Genomic DNA, 22,536 nt, shown 5'->3' on the forward strand with positions numbered 1-22,536 from the left:
CATGCAGTATTTCCCTGCTCTATTCTGAGGACTGCTTCCTGGTCCGAGTATAGGTTTCACATAAGCACGATTAAGTGTTCTGGGATTCTCATTTTCCTCAAGGTTAGCATTAGAAGTTACTTTTAAATATCTAAATAAACTTGGCCCTAATTTTTCTTCAAGTCAGAAAGAAATTTCATTGTCATCAAGTCAGAACCAATTCATAGTTGACCTTTCACTGGTTTTCTAGGCTACAAATTACATGGAAGGAGATAGTCCAGCTCTCTTCCAAGGAGCCACTAGAGAATCTCAACCTCCAGAATGGATAATCCTTTGAGTCAGCAGTGCTAGTCTCTATAAAGGAAGTGCAAACAGTGTACTCCTTAGAGCCAAGAATAGTGAAGGACTGTCTTACATAATTTGGCAAAAGTCATCATGCTGGGAAAGTGAAAGTCAGTGAAAGAGAGGACGATACTCGAGGAGATGGATTGACACAGTGACTGCAGAGTGGGGCTTGAGCATGACAGAAACCGTGAGATGACTAAGTCATCAAATTTTGATCTGTTATTTATAGGATAACTATGAGTCCATTTAAGAGCACCTAACTAATAAATGGAAAGATGCATAATAATTGCTAGAGCTAGAATTGTTAAGATGATAACACACCACAAACTTATCTGGACATTGAGGACAATTTTTATTGATATATACGTGTTTCTCTTTTCTTCTGAAGTGAACATGATGATCCTAAAATTCCCCTGTAGACATAGGAAACAAGAGTCACCAAAACAATCTTTAAAAACAGAAATAATGTGTGGGACTCTCACTGCCAGATTTCAAAACTATATTATTTAAGACAGTGTGGTTTTGGTATAAAGATTGATATATATTATTAAACAAAAATGTATGTCCAAAAAGACACCCTCACATTTATGATCAGATGATTTTCAAAAAGGTCAAGCAAAGAAAAAGAACCACATGATCCTATCAATTGATGCAGAAAAGGCCTTTGACAAAATCCAACACCCTTTCCTGATTAAAACACTTAACAAAATAGGATTAAAGGGGAATTTCTTCAAAATAGTAAAAAGTATTTATGCACACCCGAGAGCCAACATTGTTCTCAATGGAGAGGAGGTTAAAGGCATTCCCTTTAAGAACAGCAGCTATGCAAGGATGCCCACTCTCGCCTCTCTTATTCAATATTGGAAGTCTTAGCGATAGCAATAAGACAAGAGAAGGAAATAAGAGGTATACAAATTGGCAAAGAGGAGGTAAAAGTACTCTCTATGCAGATGCTATGATAGTAAACCTAGAAAACCCTAAAGACTCAGCAAGAAACCTATTGGACGTAGTTGACCAATTCAGCAAAGTAGCAGGATACAAGATCAACATACAAAAATCAGTTGGATTTCTCTACAGCTGTATTTCTCTATCAGTTGGATTTAATCTACAAAGAGAATACAGAGGCTGAATTAAGAAAAATACCCTTCACAATAGCGATTCACAAGATTAAATACTTGGGAGTAAGTATCCAGAAACACAAAGGATCTTTCAAAGAAAATTACAAAACATTACTACAAGAAACAAAAAGAAACCTGGAGAAATGGAAGAATATCCCTTGCTCATGGATAGGAAGACTCAATATTGTGAAAATGGCAATACTACCAAAGGCAATTTACACATTCAACACAATCCCAATAAAAATATCAATCCCATTCCTCAAGGAGATGGAAAAGGTAATCTCCAGTTTCATTTGGAATGGAAAGAAGCCCCGAATAAGCAGAGCACTCCTTAAATAGAAAAAAGGTAGGAGGCATCTCACTCCCTGATTTCAAATCCTACTACACTGCCATGGTGGTTAAGACAGCATGGTACTGGTACAATGACAGACACACAGATCAACGGAATAGAATAGAGAACCCAGAAATCAGCCCATCTATGTATGGTCAACTGATTTTTGAGAAGGAGATGAAATCAGTTAAGTGGGGAAACGACAACCTTTTTAACAAATGGTTTTAGCAAAATTGGAAAAATATCTGCAGAAGACTCAAGCAAGATCCACACCTCACTCCATATAGAAAATCCAACTCAAGGTGGATCATGGATCTAGGACTAAAACCAAGGAATATAAACTTCATTAAAGAAAAGCTTGGAAGAACTCTAGTAGTCCTAATCCATAACATAAACAGTCTTCCAAGTATCCTGAAAAACCTACAACCAGGAGATGACAAAATAGCTGAATGGGACCTTCTAAGAATGAAACCCCTATGCACATCCATAAACTTCTCCAACAGGGTAAAAAGGGAAGCCACAGACTGGTAAAAAGTATTTGGGAATGACTTGTCAGATAAGGGACTTATATCTAGAATTTATAAAATACTTGAGCACCACAACAAGACAAAGGTAAATGATCCAATTGAAAAATTGGCACAGAATATGAACAGACACTTCACCAAAGAAGACATTCAGATGGTCAACAAGCACATGAAGAAATGGTCAAAATCCCTAGCTCTAAGAGAGATGCAAATCAAAACAACTATTAGATATCATCTCACCCCAGTCAGAATAACAAAATTTAACAGAAGAGCAAGCAACAAATGCTGGCAAGGTTGTGTAGAAACTGGAAGCCTTATTCACTGTTGGTGGGAGTATAAAATGGTGCAACCACTGTGGAAGGAGGTATGGCGCTTTCTCAAAAAGTTGCAAATAGAGATACCATTTGACCCAGAAATTCCACTACTGGGAATACATCCCAAAGAGACCATAACTGCCACCCAAGCAGATATATGCACACCCATGTTTATCGCAGCTTTATTCACAATAGCAAGGGGTTGGAAACAACCCAGGTGTCTATCAAGAAATGGATAGAGAAGCTGTGGTATATTCACACAATGGAATACTATGCTGCATTGAAAATCAAGGAACTCATGCAATATTATTTAAAATGCGTGAGCCTGGAAAATATTATGCTGAGTGAAATATCCCAGTCACAAAAGGACAAATACTGCATAATACCACTGCTGTAAAATGGGACTGATATCAGGGTTGTGGTAAGACTGAGAAAATATGGATAAATTGTATATACTTCACTGAAACAGATGAGGGAGAGAATAATTTAAAAGCGATATATGATAGGGTTTTACAGTTATCACAAGAGTCCACAATTAAGGTTGCATTTTGGAATGTACTTGGTGTGGTGGAAGGGATGCGGGGGGATTTTCTACCAGGGACGGAGTTTTTCTTTTACTTTTCAAAGAGATAAGTGAACTTGGGTGGGGAGTGTTGGGCGGGGAGAGAAGTACACTAATGAATGAATGGAAATTCCAAATGTTTTGTAAATGTTCATTAAAATTATTAAAATTAAAAATTACAAAAAAAGGTAAATCTGTCAAGGCACAAAGATATTAGACAACCTGACTAAGACATCAAAGCTAATAAATGGAAAAGTTAGAATCCAAACCTGGCTTATTTCTAGAGCTTGAACTCATAATCATCACATTAAATTAGGATTAGAATTCAAACTCAAAAAACTCAAACTTATTGCCATCAAATCAGAACCAATTCATAGCTGAACTTCTGCTGGGTTTTTAGGATGCTGTATGTTGCAGAAGAGGAGATTATTTTCTTCCCACGGAGCCACTGGTGGATTTGCACCACATACCTTCAAGTTGGCTGTGCAACGCCTTACCCAGGGGGTTGACAGAGCTCCCTATGAATAGAACTAGACATGCACAAATGGTAGTGGGGAGAGGGTATTGAAGCTGCAGAAAGAAATCTTTTGTGCAAAGATCCAACCTCAGATGAGTTGCAACAGATTTAAAAAAAATAAAATCTTCAATTGTTTTACCAAATGAAAATAAAAACAAACATTAATTATAATACACACAATGTCCGATCATCCATGTATTCCATTGTGCCTTTCCTTTCACTCATCTTAATAAATGTTTATTATAAATTAATTTTCCACTCTTCTTTTTCTCCTCCCTGGTAGTCATATTAGGATGACTATTGAAAATAGGTACCACAAGATTCTAAGAAACTTCTTAAAACTGTTTACATAGCATATAACTGACATCTTAAGAATTTTGGGCAAAGGATAAAATAATATATAAGGCTTAAGGTGAAGTTCTAAAAACATAATAAAAAATGTATTTACTGGGAGAGAAAACAATAGAGATGGTACACTTCTCGTTTGGCTGTAGATATCCGCTCTGTGCACTAATGTTGAATATGCCCTCTTTGAGAAGCTGGTTGCTGTCATCGAGATCTAGAATCCATCGCACATTTTGTTTCCAAATATTGTGAAAGATAAGTTCCTGATCACACAAAAATGTAAAAGAAGAAATTTATAAAAATTGTAACTTTGCAATACTACTTTTATAATCCTACAGTAACTTAATGGGCTTGTGCTAACTAAAATTACAGATAATTTTTCTAAAAATGTGCTAATCAAACAACTAAACACAAAAAAATCCATTATTATGGAGTTGGTTCTGATTCAAAGCAACTTTGTATGTCAGAGTAGAACTGTCCAACAGGGTTTCCAAGGCTATAATCTTTATGAAAACAGACAGTCACATCAGTCTTCCATGGAGCAACTGGAAGGTTTGAACTATTGATGTTTTGATTAGCAAATGTATGCTTTAACCGCAAAGGCAGCAGACCTCCTTTAGGCAACCAAAGACGTATTCAAGCATGTTGTTTTTGTGGACCATTGAATAGAAACCAACACATAGCAGAACTTCCGAGGGGTTTCCAAGGCAGTGAAACACATAGGAAGAGATTGCTCATCTTTCTTCCGTGGAGCTGCTGCTGGATTTGAACCACTAGGCCACCAGAGCTCCCCTGCACTGTTGTTGTTGTTTTTGCTGTGTACTGTAGAGTCAGAACTGACCCACAGTTGACCCTCCAGTGGATTTTCTGAGGCAGTTAATAACACAGGAGGAGATTGCCCATCTTTCTCCTTCAGAGCAGCTGGTGACCTCAAACCATGTGGCTTTGGGATTGCAATACAACTTCTGGCCAGTAGGCCACCATCTACATAGCATATTAATAACTATGGAAAAACTCAGAGTATAGAGACTCAGGTGAAAAGAAGTAAAAATATTCATGCTGACTAGTGAGAATGCAGAGTAACAGGAATCCTCATTGAAAGAAGAGAGACAGAAGCAAAGAGAAGTCAAGGCAATAGAGGAAAAAAGAGAGCAGAATCGGAGAAGAGGTGAAGTACTTCCTAAAAGAACTGCCACATGGGTGAAGGGCTCTAATAGGGAAGGCAGCGTGTGCCCAGAAGGGATGCTATGGCAGAGTCAGCAACAACAGGCCTGGGATGTACCCTGAGGCAAGGCTGGTGGAAACTACAGAAAATTGCAGCTAGGACTGCAACTACAAGGGCTGAAAGCAACTGCTACACTGTCTCTGAGGAAGATCAGCTAGCAGTGGAAAGGCTAATTGCATGAAGGCTGTTAGACTGTAAGAAGCCTTGGTTATGCAGAGCATAATATATCAGCATGCTAATTTATTTAGTGGCAAGAAGCAATGCTGCAATCTCAAAGGCACGCAGTTCGAGTCCATCAGCTGCTCCGCAGTAGAAAGATGGGCATTCTACTTTCGTGCAATTAACTGCCTCTGAAAATCTGCTGGAGGGTAAGCTATGGGTCAATTCCTATTATATGGTATGCAGTTCACCCACTAAAAGGGAATGTAAGCTGGGATTAGACCTTTGTGAGACATATTAGTTTTCCCTACTGATAATATATTGTTGCCATGGTACTTAAAGTAAACAGTTTGAATCCTCTAGCCACTCTGGGGGATAAAGATGGGCATCCTTTTCCTATTGAGGGTCACTCTAAGTCACAACCAACTTGAGGGCAATGGGTTATTCTATGACTTGAGAAATTTTCAGGTAAAGGAGTTTAATTTTGCATTTGCAATTCTTCCAAATATCAATATGTCATAACAGCTAACATTTTATTCATCTTTGTAAACTGTCTTTGCAAAATCCCCTTGACTTTCCCAGACCATTTATGCATACTCAAATTAGATATAATATTCTCAGATATAAAAGATGCTACAGTTTCCAAATAAACAACAAAAGAATCATTTTACTGTGAAATAGGGTTTGTTTACTATGATTTCCTGTCTAGCTCAACATAAAAGGTATTCAGTGAATATTCATTAAAAAAGAATAAAATGGATTTTTTTAACCTTCTCCAAGCCCTACTTCTTTGTTGTTGTCAGGTACTATCCAGTTGACTACAGCTTATAGTGACCTGTGAACAATAGATCTGAACCTTGCCCTATTCTGGAAAATCCTTACCATCTCTGATATGCTTAAACCTATTTTTATACCCATTGTGAAAATCCATCTTGTTGAGGGTCTTTTTCTCTTTCTCTGATCCTCTACCTTTCTCAGCATATTATCTTTGGAGAGGGCCTCTTAAGAGTAGATATTTCCTTTTTTTAAAAAAAAATTCTATTCATTCATTGTTGCACTTTTCTCCCCTCCCAACCCTCCCCTCCCCAGTACACTACCCTCCTGGAAAAGTAAAAGAAAAATTCTTTCATTGTTTTACAATCCCTCTCCCCAGGTCCACTCCACTATACAGCCTTCGTTCTGGACTCCTGTCATGACAAAAACACCTAATAATGTTCCATCTTAAACAGTTTTCTCCCTCATCTGTTTCAGTGCAGTATACATTATTGAGCCCATCCTTCTCAGTTTCCTCCCAACCCCGAGGTCAGTCCTGCTTTACAACAGTGGCACCATGCAGTATTTGTCCTTTTGTGACCGAGATACTTCACTCAGCATAATGTCCTTCAGGGCCACCCATTTTGAATAATATTGCATGAGTTTCCTGTTTTTCAATGCATCATAGTATTCCATTGTGTGAATATACCACAGCTTCTCTACCCATTTGTTTTTTGATGGGCACTTAGGTTGTTTCCAACTCCTTGCTATTGTGAACAAAGCCATAATAAACATGTGTGTTCACAAAAAACCTAAAAAAACCCCACATAATCCTCATACCACAGGATGTTTATATAAATAAATGTAATTGTTATTTATTTTTTTTAAAGAGCAGATATTTCCAATGAAATATCTCTTTTTATTTTTTGACTGTTGCTACTATGGACATTGATTGTCCCAATTTCATTGCATTTTTTTTTTTGCTTTGAACAGATACATTTTATTTTCAAAGAGATCTTTTCTTTTTTTTCTCTTTCTTTTTTTTTCCTTGTTGTGTATTGTGGAATCTGATCTGACTGGCACAGGAGTACACTACCCCTTACTTCTCCCGAGGAGCATCTGGTGGACTCGAAATGTGTGCCTTCAGGACTGCAACACAGTTTCTTACCACTAGGCCACCAAAGCTCTCTTAGAAATCTTTTATTTATCAACTGTAATGTCATGTGTAACTCTACTAATTTTTTAAAGACGCAATGGACGATATCTTTGTTGTGTAATTTTTTTTTTTTTACTTCAAGGAGCCCTGATGGCATGCGCAGTGATCAAACACTTGGCTGATAACGAAAAAAACTGGTGCTTTGAATCCACCAGTCACTCTACAGGGGGGAAAAATGTGGTAAAATGCTCTCATAATGATATATAGCCTTAGAAATCATATGGGATAATTCTACTTTGTATTACATGGTTATTGTTGTTGTTGTGTGCCGTTGAGTTGCCTGCAACTTATAGCAAACCTATGTACAACAGCCCTAAATCCTGCTCTATCCTGTGATAATCTCACTGTCTCCAACACACCTACCATTAGCCCAGTCACTGAATCAATCCACCTCATAGAGGGTCTTCCCCTCTTGCGCTGTCCCTCCAATCCCTCAAGCATGGCGTCCTTCTCCAAGGACTGGTCCCTCCTTGCAGCATGCCGAGAGTATGTCAGACAAAGCTTCAGAATCCTTCTCTCCAAGGAGCAGCCCAGTTTAACCCTCTCCAGGATGAATCTGTTCATTTTCTTAGCTGTCCATGCTCTATTCAATACTCTTCTCCAACACCACAGCTCAAAGACATCAATTCTCCTTCTATCCTTCCTAGTCATTATCCAGCTCTAATGAATAGCAAGTGATTGCGAAGATCATGGCCTGTATAAGGCACACCTTAGTCTCCAGAGTGACACTATTGCTCTTCAGTACTGTGGAGAGGTCCCTAACAACAGACTTTCCCATCACAATGCATCTTTTAATTTCCTGGCTGCTGGTGCCAAGAGTGTTGATTGTGTAAACAAACAAACTAAAGCTGTTAACAATCTCAGTCTCTTCCTCATCCATCCTGATGCTGCCAAGTGGCACAGTGGTGAGAATCTTTGCTTTCTTGATATTGAAACTCAATCCATATTGAAGGCTACAGTCCTTGACCTTCTGTAGCAAGTACTTCAGGTCCTCAATTTCAGCAAGCAGGGTTGTGTCATCTACATAACCCAGATTACTGATAAATCTTCCTCCAATCCTGATGCCACTCTTCTCTTCATAGAGCCCAGCCTCCTGAATAATCTGTTCTGAATATAGGTTGAAAAAGTATGGAGATAGGACACATTCCTGGCGTACACCCTTCCCAATTTTGAACTATGCAGTATTTCCTTGCTCTGTTCTGATGACTGCCTCCTGGTCCAAGTATAGGTTTCACATTAACACGATCCCCATTCTTCTCAGAGTCAGCCACAGTTTGTTATGATGTACCCAGTCAAACACCGTTGCATAATCAATGAAACATAGATAGACATTCCTCTGGTACTGCCTGCTTTCAGCCAAAATCCATCTAACATTAGCTACAATATTCCTAGTACCATGACCCCTTCTAAACCCAGCCTGCACTTCTGGTAGTTCTCTGTTGATATGTTGTTCCAGTCGTTTTTGGATAATCTTCAGCAGAATCTTGCTTGCATATGATATCAATGTATTGTTTGATAATTTCCACACTCTGTTGGGTCACCATTCTTTGGAAAGTGAACAAATATAGATCTCTTCCAGTCAGTCGGCCAAGTGATTGTCCTCCAAATTTCTTAACACAACTTGGTGAACACGTCCAGGGAAGCATCTGTTAGCTGAAATACGTCAATTGGTATACCATCTGGGGCCTTATTTTTTGCCATTTCCTTCAAAGCAGCCTGAACTTCTTTTATCACCATAGGCTCTTGCTCATATGTTGTTTCATGAAATTCTTCTGTGTCTGTCAATTCCTGCAGGTACAGTGATTCTGTATACTCTTTTTCATCTTCTTTTAATGCTTCCTGGATCATTTAATATTCAGCCCAAAGCATCCTTAAGTATAGCAACTCGGGGTTTGATTTTTTTTGTTCTTCAGTTCCTTGAGCTTAAGAAATGCATGGAGTTATTTTGTTCCAAATTACCTCAACATCAGAGAGCTAATTTTTCCCCAAAGATTTAAAATTGATGGAATTTCAGGAATAGCATCCTATAAGACAGAAATGTGCCAGTTCAATAAAAAAAAAATTCCTGCAATGCGTGCATTTGTATCCTTCTTTTGTGTATCTTTTTTTCCCTTCTATATAGGTTCTTTTCTCTATGTAGATTCTTGTTGAGAAAAAAGTTAGAGATTTCCACTTTAAAGAAGATTAAATGATGATGTTTTATTTCATAAAAACAAGCAAAATATCAAACTTGTTGATTCTGACTCATGGTGACTTGTGTTAGAGCAGAATTTTCTTGGCAGAAATATTTACAGATGAAGTATTTACAGAAGCAGATCCTTGGACTTTTCTTCAGTGGTGACACTGGGTGGGTTTTAACTGCTAACATTATGCTTAAAATAAAAACAAACCCGAAACACAAATTAATTGCTGTTGATTCAGAAGTAACCCTTCCATGGGTTTCCAGGGCTATAAATCACATGGAAGGAGAGTGCCATCTTCATTGCCTTATCAGCACAACTCTTAAGGACTATGCTACCAGAAATACATGTAACCTGCATGATAACTGTTGTGACATTGAGTAATCTACTTTACTATAGGGCTGAAAACTTTCACTTCTTATTACTGCTTCTTCATTCCTTTACATGAATAGCACATATTACATATCAAGTTAGATCATATTTTCCATCTGAGTAAGGGCAGAATTATTATATAAAATTAAAATATTTTTATTACACATGTATGTGTACAACAAAAATTTCATTTAAATGTGTTTAAATATTGTCTCTGAGAATGCAATTTCTAAATGATGTCTATATTCTTGCTCTAATTAGCATAAATTTAAATGTTTAGGGAAAAATTCATCATATGAAATAGTTCAACCTATACATGCTTCAAAATTATCAGCAAACTGAAAACCACTATCACAAAGCAGTTTCAATATGTATCACTTCTATATACAGACCTGAGTTCTTGTGACTTTTTTAGAAAACTGAAACAGAGGTAAAGGAATTTCAAACACACATTCAGTACTGGATACTTGCAGGGGTAACTGCAATACTGTGAGAGCAAAACAGTAAATATGTTGGTAAAATAGTAATAGATATACATTCACATATCTTTCTTAGCATACTTTTTAACATGAAATGGTAAGGAAACACTCATATATTTGCTTCTGTTATGATTACTTTTTAATATTTTCAGAATATTGGCTTACCACACCTACAAAGTTCCAAGTTTGTGGGCGTTTGAGGGTTGTAAAACACTCTCTAGGTGATAAGGTACAATAAATACATTTAAGATTAAACTGGACAAAAAAATAGAGCTAAAATTAATTCCATGATGGGTTTTCTCAAAATAATAACATGTTAACAGTATTTTAGCTTAACTAATCTAGCCATTTCACATGAGCTCTGTTGACACAGTCCATAGGGAATTGCCCTACTACTCAAAGGAACTTCCTCTCTGGCAATTTGTTTAACATCAACTACCATCTTCCTAATTCAGAAAACAAAATTAGACAATAGCTATTTTAGCTCCAAAAGAGAACTTAAAACAAGGTGGAGGGCGAAGTTTTAACCTTGTTGAAGCTCAAAATGAGATGTGAACCCTAACACTGGATTTTGCATGGTATTGAAATAATCTTCTATCAGGTATATTTAATTTTGTGGCTGATAATAGGTTGAGTTGGCTCCAACTTATAGCAATCGTATGTATAACAGATCAAAACTGTCTAATCCCACACCAGCCTCACCATTTCTGTTATGCCTAAAACCATTACTTTAGTGTGATACTTTAGTGAAGCCATTCATGCTGAATGGTAACAGCAATTATTAATTGAGTTGACATCCATCACTATTTTATTTAGGGGAGGATTGTTATCTTTGCTAAGCTTATTGTAAATTGTTAATGTTATGTGTAAAAGTAATAATTTGTCATAAAAAATTGTTCACTGTCAGAGTATTTGCTTGTCTTGGAATTTAGCAGCATGTGATAAAGCAGAGAAATTTAAAATAAAAACATGACAAAAGTATGGTTTACAGAGTTCAACAGTTTTATCCTTGAAAAATATTTAAATAAGTGAGTAGAGAAATAATAATTAAACTTGTAACATAATTATTCATCTTTACAAGTACTTAATCCTTTAATAATTCATTTCTTTGGAGTAAAAATAAATTCTGAATAAAATTATTATTATTCTGTTATTGAAGGATAACTGAGCAAGATATGAAGAGGATAGAAAAAGGGGAGATAACTAGGATAGGAGAGTTTATTGGGCAGACGTAAATTAGGAATAGGAAAGGTTCAATGGGAACTTGAAAATATGGGGTGATAACAGGAATATATCAGTCATATGTTCACTCTGTTTTGTTTGACTAATCTGTATTTTGTACTATCATATTTTAAATCTACCCACAAAATAAGTATAATACTTTTATTCTTAATTCTAAATTATACTTTTCAGCAGGAATCATTCACCTGAAAACATGTACTATTAATCAATAAAGTTCAATATCAGAGACTCACCATTTAAATCTTACATAAACAAAGCATGTAACAGTACATCTTTCTAGCATTTCTATTTCTGAAATAAAGGATGACATTCTGACTTTTTAAAAACTTAGATGCTCAAATGTAGATCTTTAGACTATCCTAATCAAAATGAGTGTTTCACATACATACCAGTAGCCTGAACATAACACGGAGGGAGAAGTGGCTCTCTCTTTTGAGGTGGTGGAGAATCTGAATTAGCTTTAAGAAAATTTTCTGAAGCATCCATGAAATTAACTCTTACATGAAACATGAACTCCATGGTTTTCACCTGAGGAACAAAAAAATTAAATCACACTCATGACACATGACATTTATTTTAACTGTGAAAAATGTTATTCCAATAATTTAGAAAAAAATACTGTCTTGTAACAGTGACAACACTTTCAAATTTTGAAAAATAATTGTTTCTTTTCCATTAGTTTGATATTAATGCTTATTTATAATTAATCAAATTAGTGTGTTGTAATATGTTACTGAACTGAAAATGAAGCAAAGACTTCATATCTGAAACTAAAAAACTGAAAAATTAACATTAAGGAATAATGTTGTGATCCTCTGTAAGATGAAAATATCATATGTGCAAAACCAAGTAGACTATTGTGAGAATGGCACAGTAATGACGCAGAAGTGCTCCACTTTGTTGTGTATGGAGTTGTTATGAGTTGGAACTCGACATTGGATCTTATGAAATTTTAAAATACTGTAACAGTGAATGGCATAGATACAAGAATAAACTTATAAGTCACAGAAAAAATCCTGATAAAACAAAACCAACAAAATTTATATCCAAAAGACATAGTGAATACTTGAAGCTCAATTTAAAAATCAAGCTACCAAATAACCTAAAAGGCAATACAGTAAAAGAAGAAATACAAGTAAAAATCAACATATACAAAGATGTTCAAGATTATTACACATTAAGTCAATGCAAACTGAAACCACATCTGTGACAATGATTTCAAACAAAAAAAATTAGAGATGCAAATCAAAATAACAATGAGATACCATCTCACCCAGTAGTTAAAAGGAAACTAAACAATAAATATTGGAGATGTGTAGAGATTGGAATTCTCACGCACTACTGCTGGGACTGTAAAATGTTACAACCACTTTGGAAGGCAGTTTGGCATTTCCTCAAAATGCGGAACACAAAAATCCTTTACTATCCAGTTATTCCACTACTAGGAATATACCCCAATGAATTCAGAACTGAGATACAGAGATCTGTAATCCTATGTTTATAGCAGTGTTATTCTCAATGGCAAGAAAATGGAATGCAGCCCAAATGTCCATCAACAAACTGATTAAGAAACTGTGTTACATTCATACAATGGAACAGCACTAAGGGACAACAATTTAATAAAATATTATACAACATGCTCAAATCTACAGAGCATTATGTGGAGTGAAATAACTCAGTCTCATAAGGACTAATACTGCATACAATCATTCTTGTGAAAATAAAAAGATAACTGAGCAAGACAGGTATTTTGAAAAGGAAAGGGGGAAAGGGAGGAGAGGATAGAAATAGGTGAAGTAACCAGCATAGGAGAGGTTATTGGGCAGACATCAGTTAGGAATAGGAAAAGTTCAATGGGAACTTGAAAAGATGGGGTGATAATAGGAATATATTAGTAGTAGTTAATATATGACTATAAAATGCAGTATACATTATTGGAAAGCAATGTAACTGAAAGTCTGTATAAAACACAATATACATGCTTGAAAGACAATGCATATGAATGATTTCATAGAAACCAGTAAAAATAAGTTTAAAACAATATAATGCTAAGTGCTTGTGAATTTCTGAGGATGTAAATCACTTTGAGCCAAAGGCACATGGTTTGAATCCACCAGTTGTTCCATGAGAAAACGTTGGACAATTTCCTCCAGTGCAATTTACTGCCTCTGAAAACCCACTGGGAGGATCAGCTATGGGTTGGTTCTGACTTGATAGTATACATTGTCAACATTACTATATAAGGAGCACTCACTGATGATGTAGCCCATATGAAGTTGAGCTGCTAACCCAAAGACTTTACCGCTCCGGTGATTTGAATTCACCAGTTGCTTTGTGGGAGAAAAAGGTGCAATCTCCTCCTGTGCAAGTTATAGCCTCCAAAATCTGCTGGAGATTCCAGCTATGAGTTGGGTCCTACTCCGTGGCAATGAGTTGTTCGGTTGTTTTGGTTTTTTTATTGCTACATAGGGGAGTTCTACTGGTATATTCCAGGGTGAGTTGTGCTGCTAACCCAAAGGCCAGGCCTCTCTGGCTGTTCAAATCCAGTAGTGTCTCTGAGGCAGAAAGATGGACAATCTCCTTCCTTGTGATTTACAGCCTCATAAACCCAATGGAGGGACAGTTAGGAGTGAGTCTGTTCCAACTCAGTAGCAAATCACTCAGTGAGTGAATGATTGCTATATCAAAGGGATATATTTATTTATGTATGCAATCCTGAAGACACACAGTTCAAATCCACTAGCTTGTCTGAGGGAGAAAGATGAACAATCTCCTTCCATGTGATTACCTGTCTCTGAAAAACTACTAGAGGATCAGCTATGGGTCAGTTCCAACTTTATGGCACACAAAACACACAATACAAACTAACATTAGAGAGCTCTGATGGCCTAGTGAAGATGTTTGTAAAGTTAAATACATACTTAACAAAGTGCATAGGTATTTATACACCACATACTCATTTACAAAACAAAGCTAAATCAAACAACAGTACAATAAACAAACAGGAAAATTAACAAATACTGAATGCAAATTTAATGGTGACTTTAGTCACACTTGTCTTAAACCAGAATTTATCGATGTGTCTGGCCTTCAACTATTGAATGAACAACAAATTTTGGTTAATCGTTGCAATTTGTTGTTCTTGTGTACCATCATGTCAGAACTGACTTATAGCTGAACCTCAGAAAGTTTTTAGAAGCTGTAAATCACATGCTTTGATATTTCCTATTCTTGTCCCAGGAGTCAATAGTGGATATGAATTGCCAGAGAGTCACTACCTTTGAAATACCAGTACAAATACCTACAGATTATGCCACCAAACATACCTAAGAAATAGAGTATTGTTGACACCTGCCCTCACCTTACTATATTTAAGCTCATTTCCCCAGCCACTGTGCCAATCAATCTCACTGAGTTTCTTCCTCTCTTTTGCTGAGCCCCCACCTATTTAAGTATCATGTCCTTTTCCAAGGAATGGCCTCTTCTAATGACATGCCCAAAGTATGTGAAATGGAGTTTCATCCTCCTCCTCTCTAAAGAGCACCCTGGCTGCACCTTCTCTAAGATATATTTGTTTGTCTGATATTGGTAGTTCAAGGGATATTCAGTATTCTTCTCCAACACCATAAGTCAAAGGCATTGATTATTCAACTGTCATTCTTAGTCAATGCCCAGTTTTCTGATTCATCATAAGCAATTCAAATGATCATGGCTTGAATCAAGCACACCTTAGTCCTCTAACTGACATCGTTGCTTCTCGGTATTTTGTAGAGTTCCCTGACCACAGACTTCCCTAATGCTATATGATTTCTGATTTCTTGGTTGCTGCTGACAAGATGTATTTATTGTGGAACCTAATTTTGGTGGCCTAGAAGCTGTGCTGAAATCTCAAAGGCACATGGTTTGAATCTACCAGCTGCTCCACAACAGAAGGATGGGAAATCTCCTTCTTTGTGATTTAGTGCTTCTGAAAACCCACTGGAGAGTCAGTTATGAATCAGATGCAGTTCAATAGTACAAAACAACAGCAACAAGAAGACAAAATCATTAGCTACTTCAATCTTCTCTCTGTCTATCATGATTTTGCCTATTGGCCCTCTGGTGACGATTTTTTGTTTTTTAATGTGGAGATGTAATATACATTGAAGGCTGGATTCTTTGATCTTCTGTCACAAGGGCTTTAGGTCCTCCTCACTTTCAGCAAGCAAAGCTGTGTCACCTGCATTCTGCAGGTTGTTGGTGAACCTTGCTCCAATTCTGATGCCACATTCTTCTTTCTAGAGTCCAGTTTCTTGGATGATTTACTCTGTATACAGAATGAATAGATATGGAGAAAGAATACAGCCCTGGCGTACAATTTTCTTGATTTTAAATAATGCAGTGTTCCCCTGCTCTGTTCACACAATGGTCTACTGGTCTAGGTTTCACATGAGCACAATTAAGTATTCTTGTATTACCATTTTCTCAATGTTATCCACACATTATGATTCACACAATCAAACTGATATTTCCTGCTTTCAACCAAAATCCAAATGACATCAGTGATTTGCCCCAGTGTCACAGCCTCTTCTAAATCTACCTTGAACATCTGGCAGTTCTCTGTCGATGTTCTGTTCCAACCACCCAATGATCTTCAGTAAGATTTTACTTGTATGTAATATTAGTGACATTGATAGCTCCCATCTCTACACATCCTCAACAGAATTTATTTAGCAATGCAAAAACAAACAGATATGTCTTGGAGAAGATGCAGCCAGAGTGTTCTTTGGAGGCAAGAATGATGAGGCTTCGCCTCACATACTTTGGGCATGTTGGTAGCAGGGGTATTCCTTGAAAATGATGCTGGGAAGTGTGGAGGGTTGGTGAAGGAGAGGAAGCTCTTCAAACAGGTGAATTGACATGGTGACTGATGCAGTGAGCTATTGTGTGTCAGGAAATGTAAAGATGGCACAGGATAGAACAGTTCAGATCTTTTATTCTTAGGGATGCTATGAGTTGTACTCGACTGGACACTGTCTAACAACAACAATCGTTACTGATATTTTTTGGGGCGGGGGGGTGGTTACTGATCTTTTGACTGCTGCTATCAAGATTGTAGATTCAAGTAAGATGAAGGCATTGATACTTTCAATCTTTTCTCCATCTATCATGATGTTGCCTATAGGTCCAGTGGTAAGGATTTTTGTTTTCTTGACGTTGACATGCAATCCATATTGAAGGCTGCAGTGTTTTACCTTCATCAACAAGTGCTTCAGATTCTCCTCACTTTCAGCAAGCAAGATTGTATCATCTGCATACTGAAGGTTATTAATAAGTCTTTCTCCAATCCTGGTGATACATTCTTCTACACAGAGTCCAGCTTCTTGAATAATTTGCTCAGTACACAGATTTAAAAGGCATGGAGAAGGGATACGACCTTTCCCAATTTTAAACCTCCTTTGCTCTGTTTGCACAATAGCTCCTTGTCCAAGGTATAGGTTTCAAATGAGCATTGTGAAGTGTTCTTGGATTCTAACTCTCAACGTTTGCCATAATTTGTTACTTTCCACACAGCCAAATACCTTTGCAAATATCTTGGAGAAGGTGCAGCCAGAGTGTTCCTTGGAGGCAAAGATGATAAAACTTCCTATCACACACTTTGATTTTGCTAGGAGAGGCTATTCCTTGAAGGGGGGCTTCATATTTGGAAAGGAGGAGGGAAGGTGAAGGAGAGAAAGACACTCAACCAGGTAGATTGACAGTGATGGCAACAATGGGCTTGAGTGTGTTAGAGATTTTGAGGGTAGCAAAGCATAGGACACAATTCAGATCTGTTGTTCATAGGGTTGCTATGAGTCAAATTCAACTTGACAGCACATAACTACTACAACAATATTTTGTTAGGTTCCATCGTATTGACTAAGACTCATAGCGACCTTGTGAACAGCAGAACTGAAACTTGCCTTATCCTATCTCTTATATGCTTGAGCCCGTTTTTATAATTATTGTATTTATCCATCTTGTTGTGAATCTTCTTCTATTTCCCAACATGGTATCGTTTTTCAAGGACTGGCTGCTCCTGAGCACATGCTCACAGAAACAAAGCTTCACCATACTTTCCTCTAATCCGCACCCTAATTGTGTTTTCCCAAAGACAGACTTATTTGTTCTTTTGGCAGTATGTGGGATACTCTATACGCCTTTCCAACACCACAATTCAAAAGCATCAGTTAATTTTCTATCATCTTTACTCTTTGTCAAACTATCAAATGCGTAGGAGGCTACTGAAAAAAGTCATGGCTTGCATCAGAAGCACTTCAGTCAGATAGCCTTGTGAATGTGGCATCAGGATTGGTGGAAGAGTCATCAACAACTTGTGTTATGCGGATGACACAACCCTGCTTGCTGACACTGAGGAGGACCTGAAGTGCTTGATGCAGAAGGTCAAGGACTGCAGTCTTCAAAATGGATTGAAGCTCAACATCAAGAAAACAAAGATTTTCACCACTGTCCCAATTGGCAGCATCAGTATGGATGGTGAAGAGACTGAGATAGTTAACAGTTTTAGTTTATTTGGTTCCTCAGCCGGCACTCTTGGTAACATCAGCCAGGAAATCAGGAGACAAATTGCATTGGGAAAGTCAGCTGTGAGGGACCTCTTAAGAGTACTGAAGAGCAACGACGTCAGACTGGAGACTAAGGTGCACCTGATCCAGGCTATAGTCTTTGCAATTATATGCTATGCATCAGAGAGTTGTACAGTGACTTGGGATGATAGAAAGAGTATTGATGCCTTTGAGCTGTGGTGCTGGAGAAGACTGTTGACTATACCATGGACTGCTAGGAGAACAAACAGGTTTGTCCTGGAGAGGATGAACCCAGAATGTTCCTTGGAGCCAAGGATTCTGAAGCTTTGTCTGACATACTTTGGGCATGTTGCAAGGAGGGACTGGTCCTTGGAGAGGGACATCATGTTTGAGAGAGTGGAGGGACAGAACAGGAGAGGAAAACTCTCAATGAGATGGATCGATTCTGTGAGTGGAGTGGTAGGAATGAGTGTGTTTCAGACGGCAAGGCTGGCACAGGATAGAAAGTCATTTAGGGCTCTTGTAAATAGGGTCATTTTGAATCCCAAGCGACTCGATGGCACATAACAACAACAAACATTCAATAATTAAAAGAAATGAACTACAGTACAGCTACACACAATAATATAAATAAATCTCAGGTGCATTATACTAAATGTGAGAAGTCAGTGCTAAAAAAAGCATCTGACTTTAATAGGCAAAATCATAGGGATAGAAATAAAATGCATGTTTGGCAGAGGCTAGAAGCTGAGTAACTACCAATAAGCAAAGTAAATGTTTTGAGTGAGAGTTGATGGAACAGTTCTCTCCATTGATTTTGGTGCTGATTATACAACTGCATTCGTTTGTCCATATCCACCCACCAGATAAAAAAACCAAACAAACCAAAAACATTTTAGTGTATATAAATATAAAAATTAAAACAAATTCCCTATCTCTGATTTCTATTTATCTGGCTTCAAAAGTAACTGTTATATTGGACACCTTTTCAGATAAATAATTGACAATTATACACTCAGAGGTGAAGAAAACCTTGGCAAGACTGTAGGGCTAGCTTTTCCCTTTTAAATGAATACTCTGTGGCCTAGCCTTGATGGAAAAAAATCCCACCAAAGAGAAGAAATAAAATTGAGGACTATATTAAAATAACTAGGTATAGATCCTAAAGAAATAAGAGTGAGAGGGGAACAGATATAGGAACAGATATATTCACATCAATGTTTATTGCAGTATTATTTAGAATAGCAGAGAGAGTAGCCTAAGTGTCCATCAAAGGATGATGGATAGAGAAAAATATATGCATTCACATATTGCAACACTGTGCAACACCAAAAAGCACCGAAGGATTTGTGAAACACTACATGACATATATTAATCTAGAGGGCATTGTGTGGAATGAAAAAATTTCTAATATACTTATCAAGGATGGAAAGGTAGGGAAGAAATAGAAACTTCATCGATAAAAAGCACTTGTTAAGCTGAGTGAAATGAAAGAGAGATGCAATGAGTGGGTGAGACATCATGAGAATTGTAATTAATGTTATGTATAAATGATTGAATAATATAAACTTTGTAGAATTAAGATTTCACTCAAGTAACAATTTGAAAAAAAGGAGATTGCCGAGCACTCTCCATACTTGTACCAGTTGATGATCTTACGTCCTAGGTAAAACTGTTGTTTTTTCACCAATTAAATTCATAGCAATATATCTAACAAGTGAGAAAATAAAAATAAATCACTATAGAAAATGTTTGAAACATTTGAATGAATGAAAATTAAACTGAACCATGCCAAAATTTATAACACAAAGGCAGGTCTTAAAGATAAATTTAAAAATTTTAAAGCTGATGTTAAAAAAGAAGAAAAAGTACAGTGATTTTCACTTTAAGAAAAAAGATTATGATACAATCAAAGCAAATAGAAGGAAGAAATAATAAGGATAAGAGTATGCATAAATGAAATAAAGAATTTTAAAATCAGTATATAAAATCAAGAAAATGACAAAAATTTGTAAATATTTAGATTTATCAGGATGAAAAGATTAATGACTCCATTAGCAAACCAAAGAATCAAATGCTGTCTAACTTATGGGGGGATACTCCAAAAATTATAAATAAATCAATGGAATGCATACTATTATTAGAACTAATTTTCTAAATCACACATCATCAAAGTGGGGAAAAAAAGAATAGAACTTAGTAAAGATAAATAATGCTACTATATTTTAAAACACTCAACAAACTAGTAGTAGTCTTCAGTCTAAAAAAGAAAATACAAAAAACTAAAACCAAATTAGAAAATATTGCTAATATCACACTTAAAAGTGAAATATGTATGTTTTTCACCTAAGATCAGGAAGAAGATAAAGAGATATTTTCTCTCAGTTTTGTTCAACTTTATACTGGAAATTCTAGAAATTGGTCACGAAATATAAACAAAGGTAGATGTTCCAAACACAATTCAGTAGATTGAGAAATTGTGGTACATTTATACAATGGAATACTATGCAACGTGCAGGAGAAATGATTTTATAAATTATTACCTAACTTGGGAGGGACCGGAGAGCATTATGCTGAGTGAACTAACTCAGTCCCACAAAGACAAATACTGTATGAAACCATTATTGTAGAATGAGTATGAAGATCCAAGGGGGTGGGAAGTGGAAGCAGAGGGGTGAGGATAGGCAGAGTGGGGGTAGGGATTTAATCATAGGGTCGCACAATTTAATGGGTGGGAGTCGTGAAGAAAATAGGAAAGATCCAGTATGAAAAACAATATTCGAACTTTGTAAATAAACCGGTATAAAATGAAAAAAGAAAAATTACTAATTTTTTTCAAATAAAGGTAGATGAATTGAATGACAGAAGTAAATACATCTCTATTTGTAGATTATCATGGTTTTGTATTTAGAAAATCCTAAGGTGGTTTAATGGTAAGGAAAGGTGTTGTCAACACAAGGGTACACAGTTCTAATCCACCAGTTGCTCAACAGGAGAAAGATGAACAATCCCCTTCCGTGTGATTTATTGTCTCTAAAAATCCACTGGAGGATTGATTCCAACTCCACGATACACAACAACAATGAATTCAATAGCAAATTATTAGAAATAACAAATGAATTAAACAAGATTGAAAGATACAAGATCAGCTGAAAAATCTCTTCATTTTCTGTATACTTGCAATGAAAAAAACCAGAGTGAAATTCAGAAACTTTTCCATTAAACAGGATCACATAAATTTACAGCCTCTGAAGGTCATCTATGAGTCTGTTATGACTCGATAGCAATGATTTTTTTCAAAGAGAAATGTACAAAAAAAAATAGAAAAAGGACAAACCAAAAACTAAAAAAAAAAAAATCAGAGATTAAGTCACTAGATAAACACCTTACGTTTGTGGATGTAAAGATTTATTATTACTAAAATGAAACTACTCATCAAATTAATGGACAGGTAAAATTCTTAAAAATCCTTATCAAAACCCCACCCAGATTATTTTCTACAAATTTTCAAACTGAAGCTAAAATTCATATAAAAATGCAATAGACCCAAATTATACAAAACGACACTTGAACCCAAAGAACGAAGTGGGAGTAGGGAATCACATATCCCCATCTTACAAAAGTAATACAAATCTAACATAAGCAAGATATTGTAGTCCTAGAATAAAGACGAATAAGAAAGGAAATTATTAAAGGAATAATGCAAATACAATTGGAAAAGCAATCTGAAAATTTATAACTTGTTCCAAAGTATAGAACATAAGAAAGGCTTTTATACAGGAAACTGAATAAAAGCAAACGTTTCAGAAAACAGTAACTGGCAGACACATGCTGGTAAGTATAAGTCATGCCTCAACAAAAACAGATGTCCTGTCCTAGAACAAGTTTAAGCAAGAATTTTACCTATCTTTCAAAGATAATCAAACCTGTAAAAAAATCATTATTTTCCGGAAGTTAACTGTGATTCTCTCTCCTATCCTCTTTATCTTCACAGAGTCAGTGTAGATTAACCGATTACTGTGTGGTTGGCTTGAATATCTCTTATTTTTTCTGATCTGAACAAAATGGATTTTGTCTTGCAGAAGATTCTCTGATACCAAGCACCTAGATTTTAAGGGCTCTTCTTTTTCTTTGTCCTGCCCACCCCCTCCCACCCAATTAGCTCTTCTCTTCGAAAAATAAAAGAAAAATTCTTCCACTATTATACAATCCCTCCCCCCAAGTCCATTCCACTGTGCAGCCTTTGTCTTGCACTCCTGTAATGATAATAATACCTAATCATACATCGCTTTTAAACAGTTCTCTCTCA

The 22,536-nt window shown here is 36.5% G+C and overlaps 1 protein-coding gene across 1 annotated transcript in view; it reads right to left on the reverse strand.

The window, feature by feature from the left end:
- The window catches only part of LOC102867769 (chromosome unknown open reading frame, human CXorf22), a 187,476-nt gene that overhangs the window by 13,300 nt on the left and 151,640 nt on the right, over window positions 1-22,536 (reverse strand). Inside the window, exons 23-25 of the mRNA XM_006881848.1 lie at window positions 12,051-12,189; window positions 10,333-10,427; window positions 9,348-9,412 (exon numbers count right to left, since the gene is read on the reverse strand). Coding sequence (XP_006881910.1) covers window positions 9,348-9,412; window positions 10,333-10,427; window positions 12,051-12,189 — 299 coding nt within the window. The remainder of the gene's footprint in view (window positions 1-9,347; window positions 9,413-10,332; window positions 10,428-12,050; window positions 12,190-22,536) is intronic.

Source organism: Elephantulus edwardii, unplaced genomic scaffold (genome assembly GCF_000299155.1).
Source record: "Elephantulus edwardii isolate Elephantulus edwardi_28Jun2011 unplaced genomic scaffold, EleEdw1.0 scaffold00016, whole genome shotgun sequence".
NCBI lineage: Eukaryota > Metazoa > Chordata > Mammalia > Macroscelidea > Macroscelididae > Elephantulus > Elephantulus edwardii.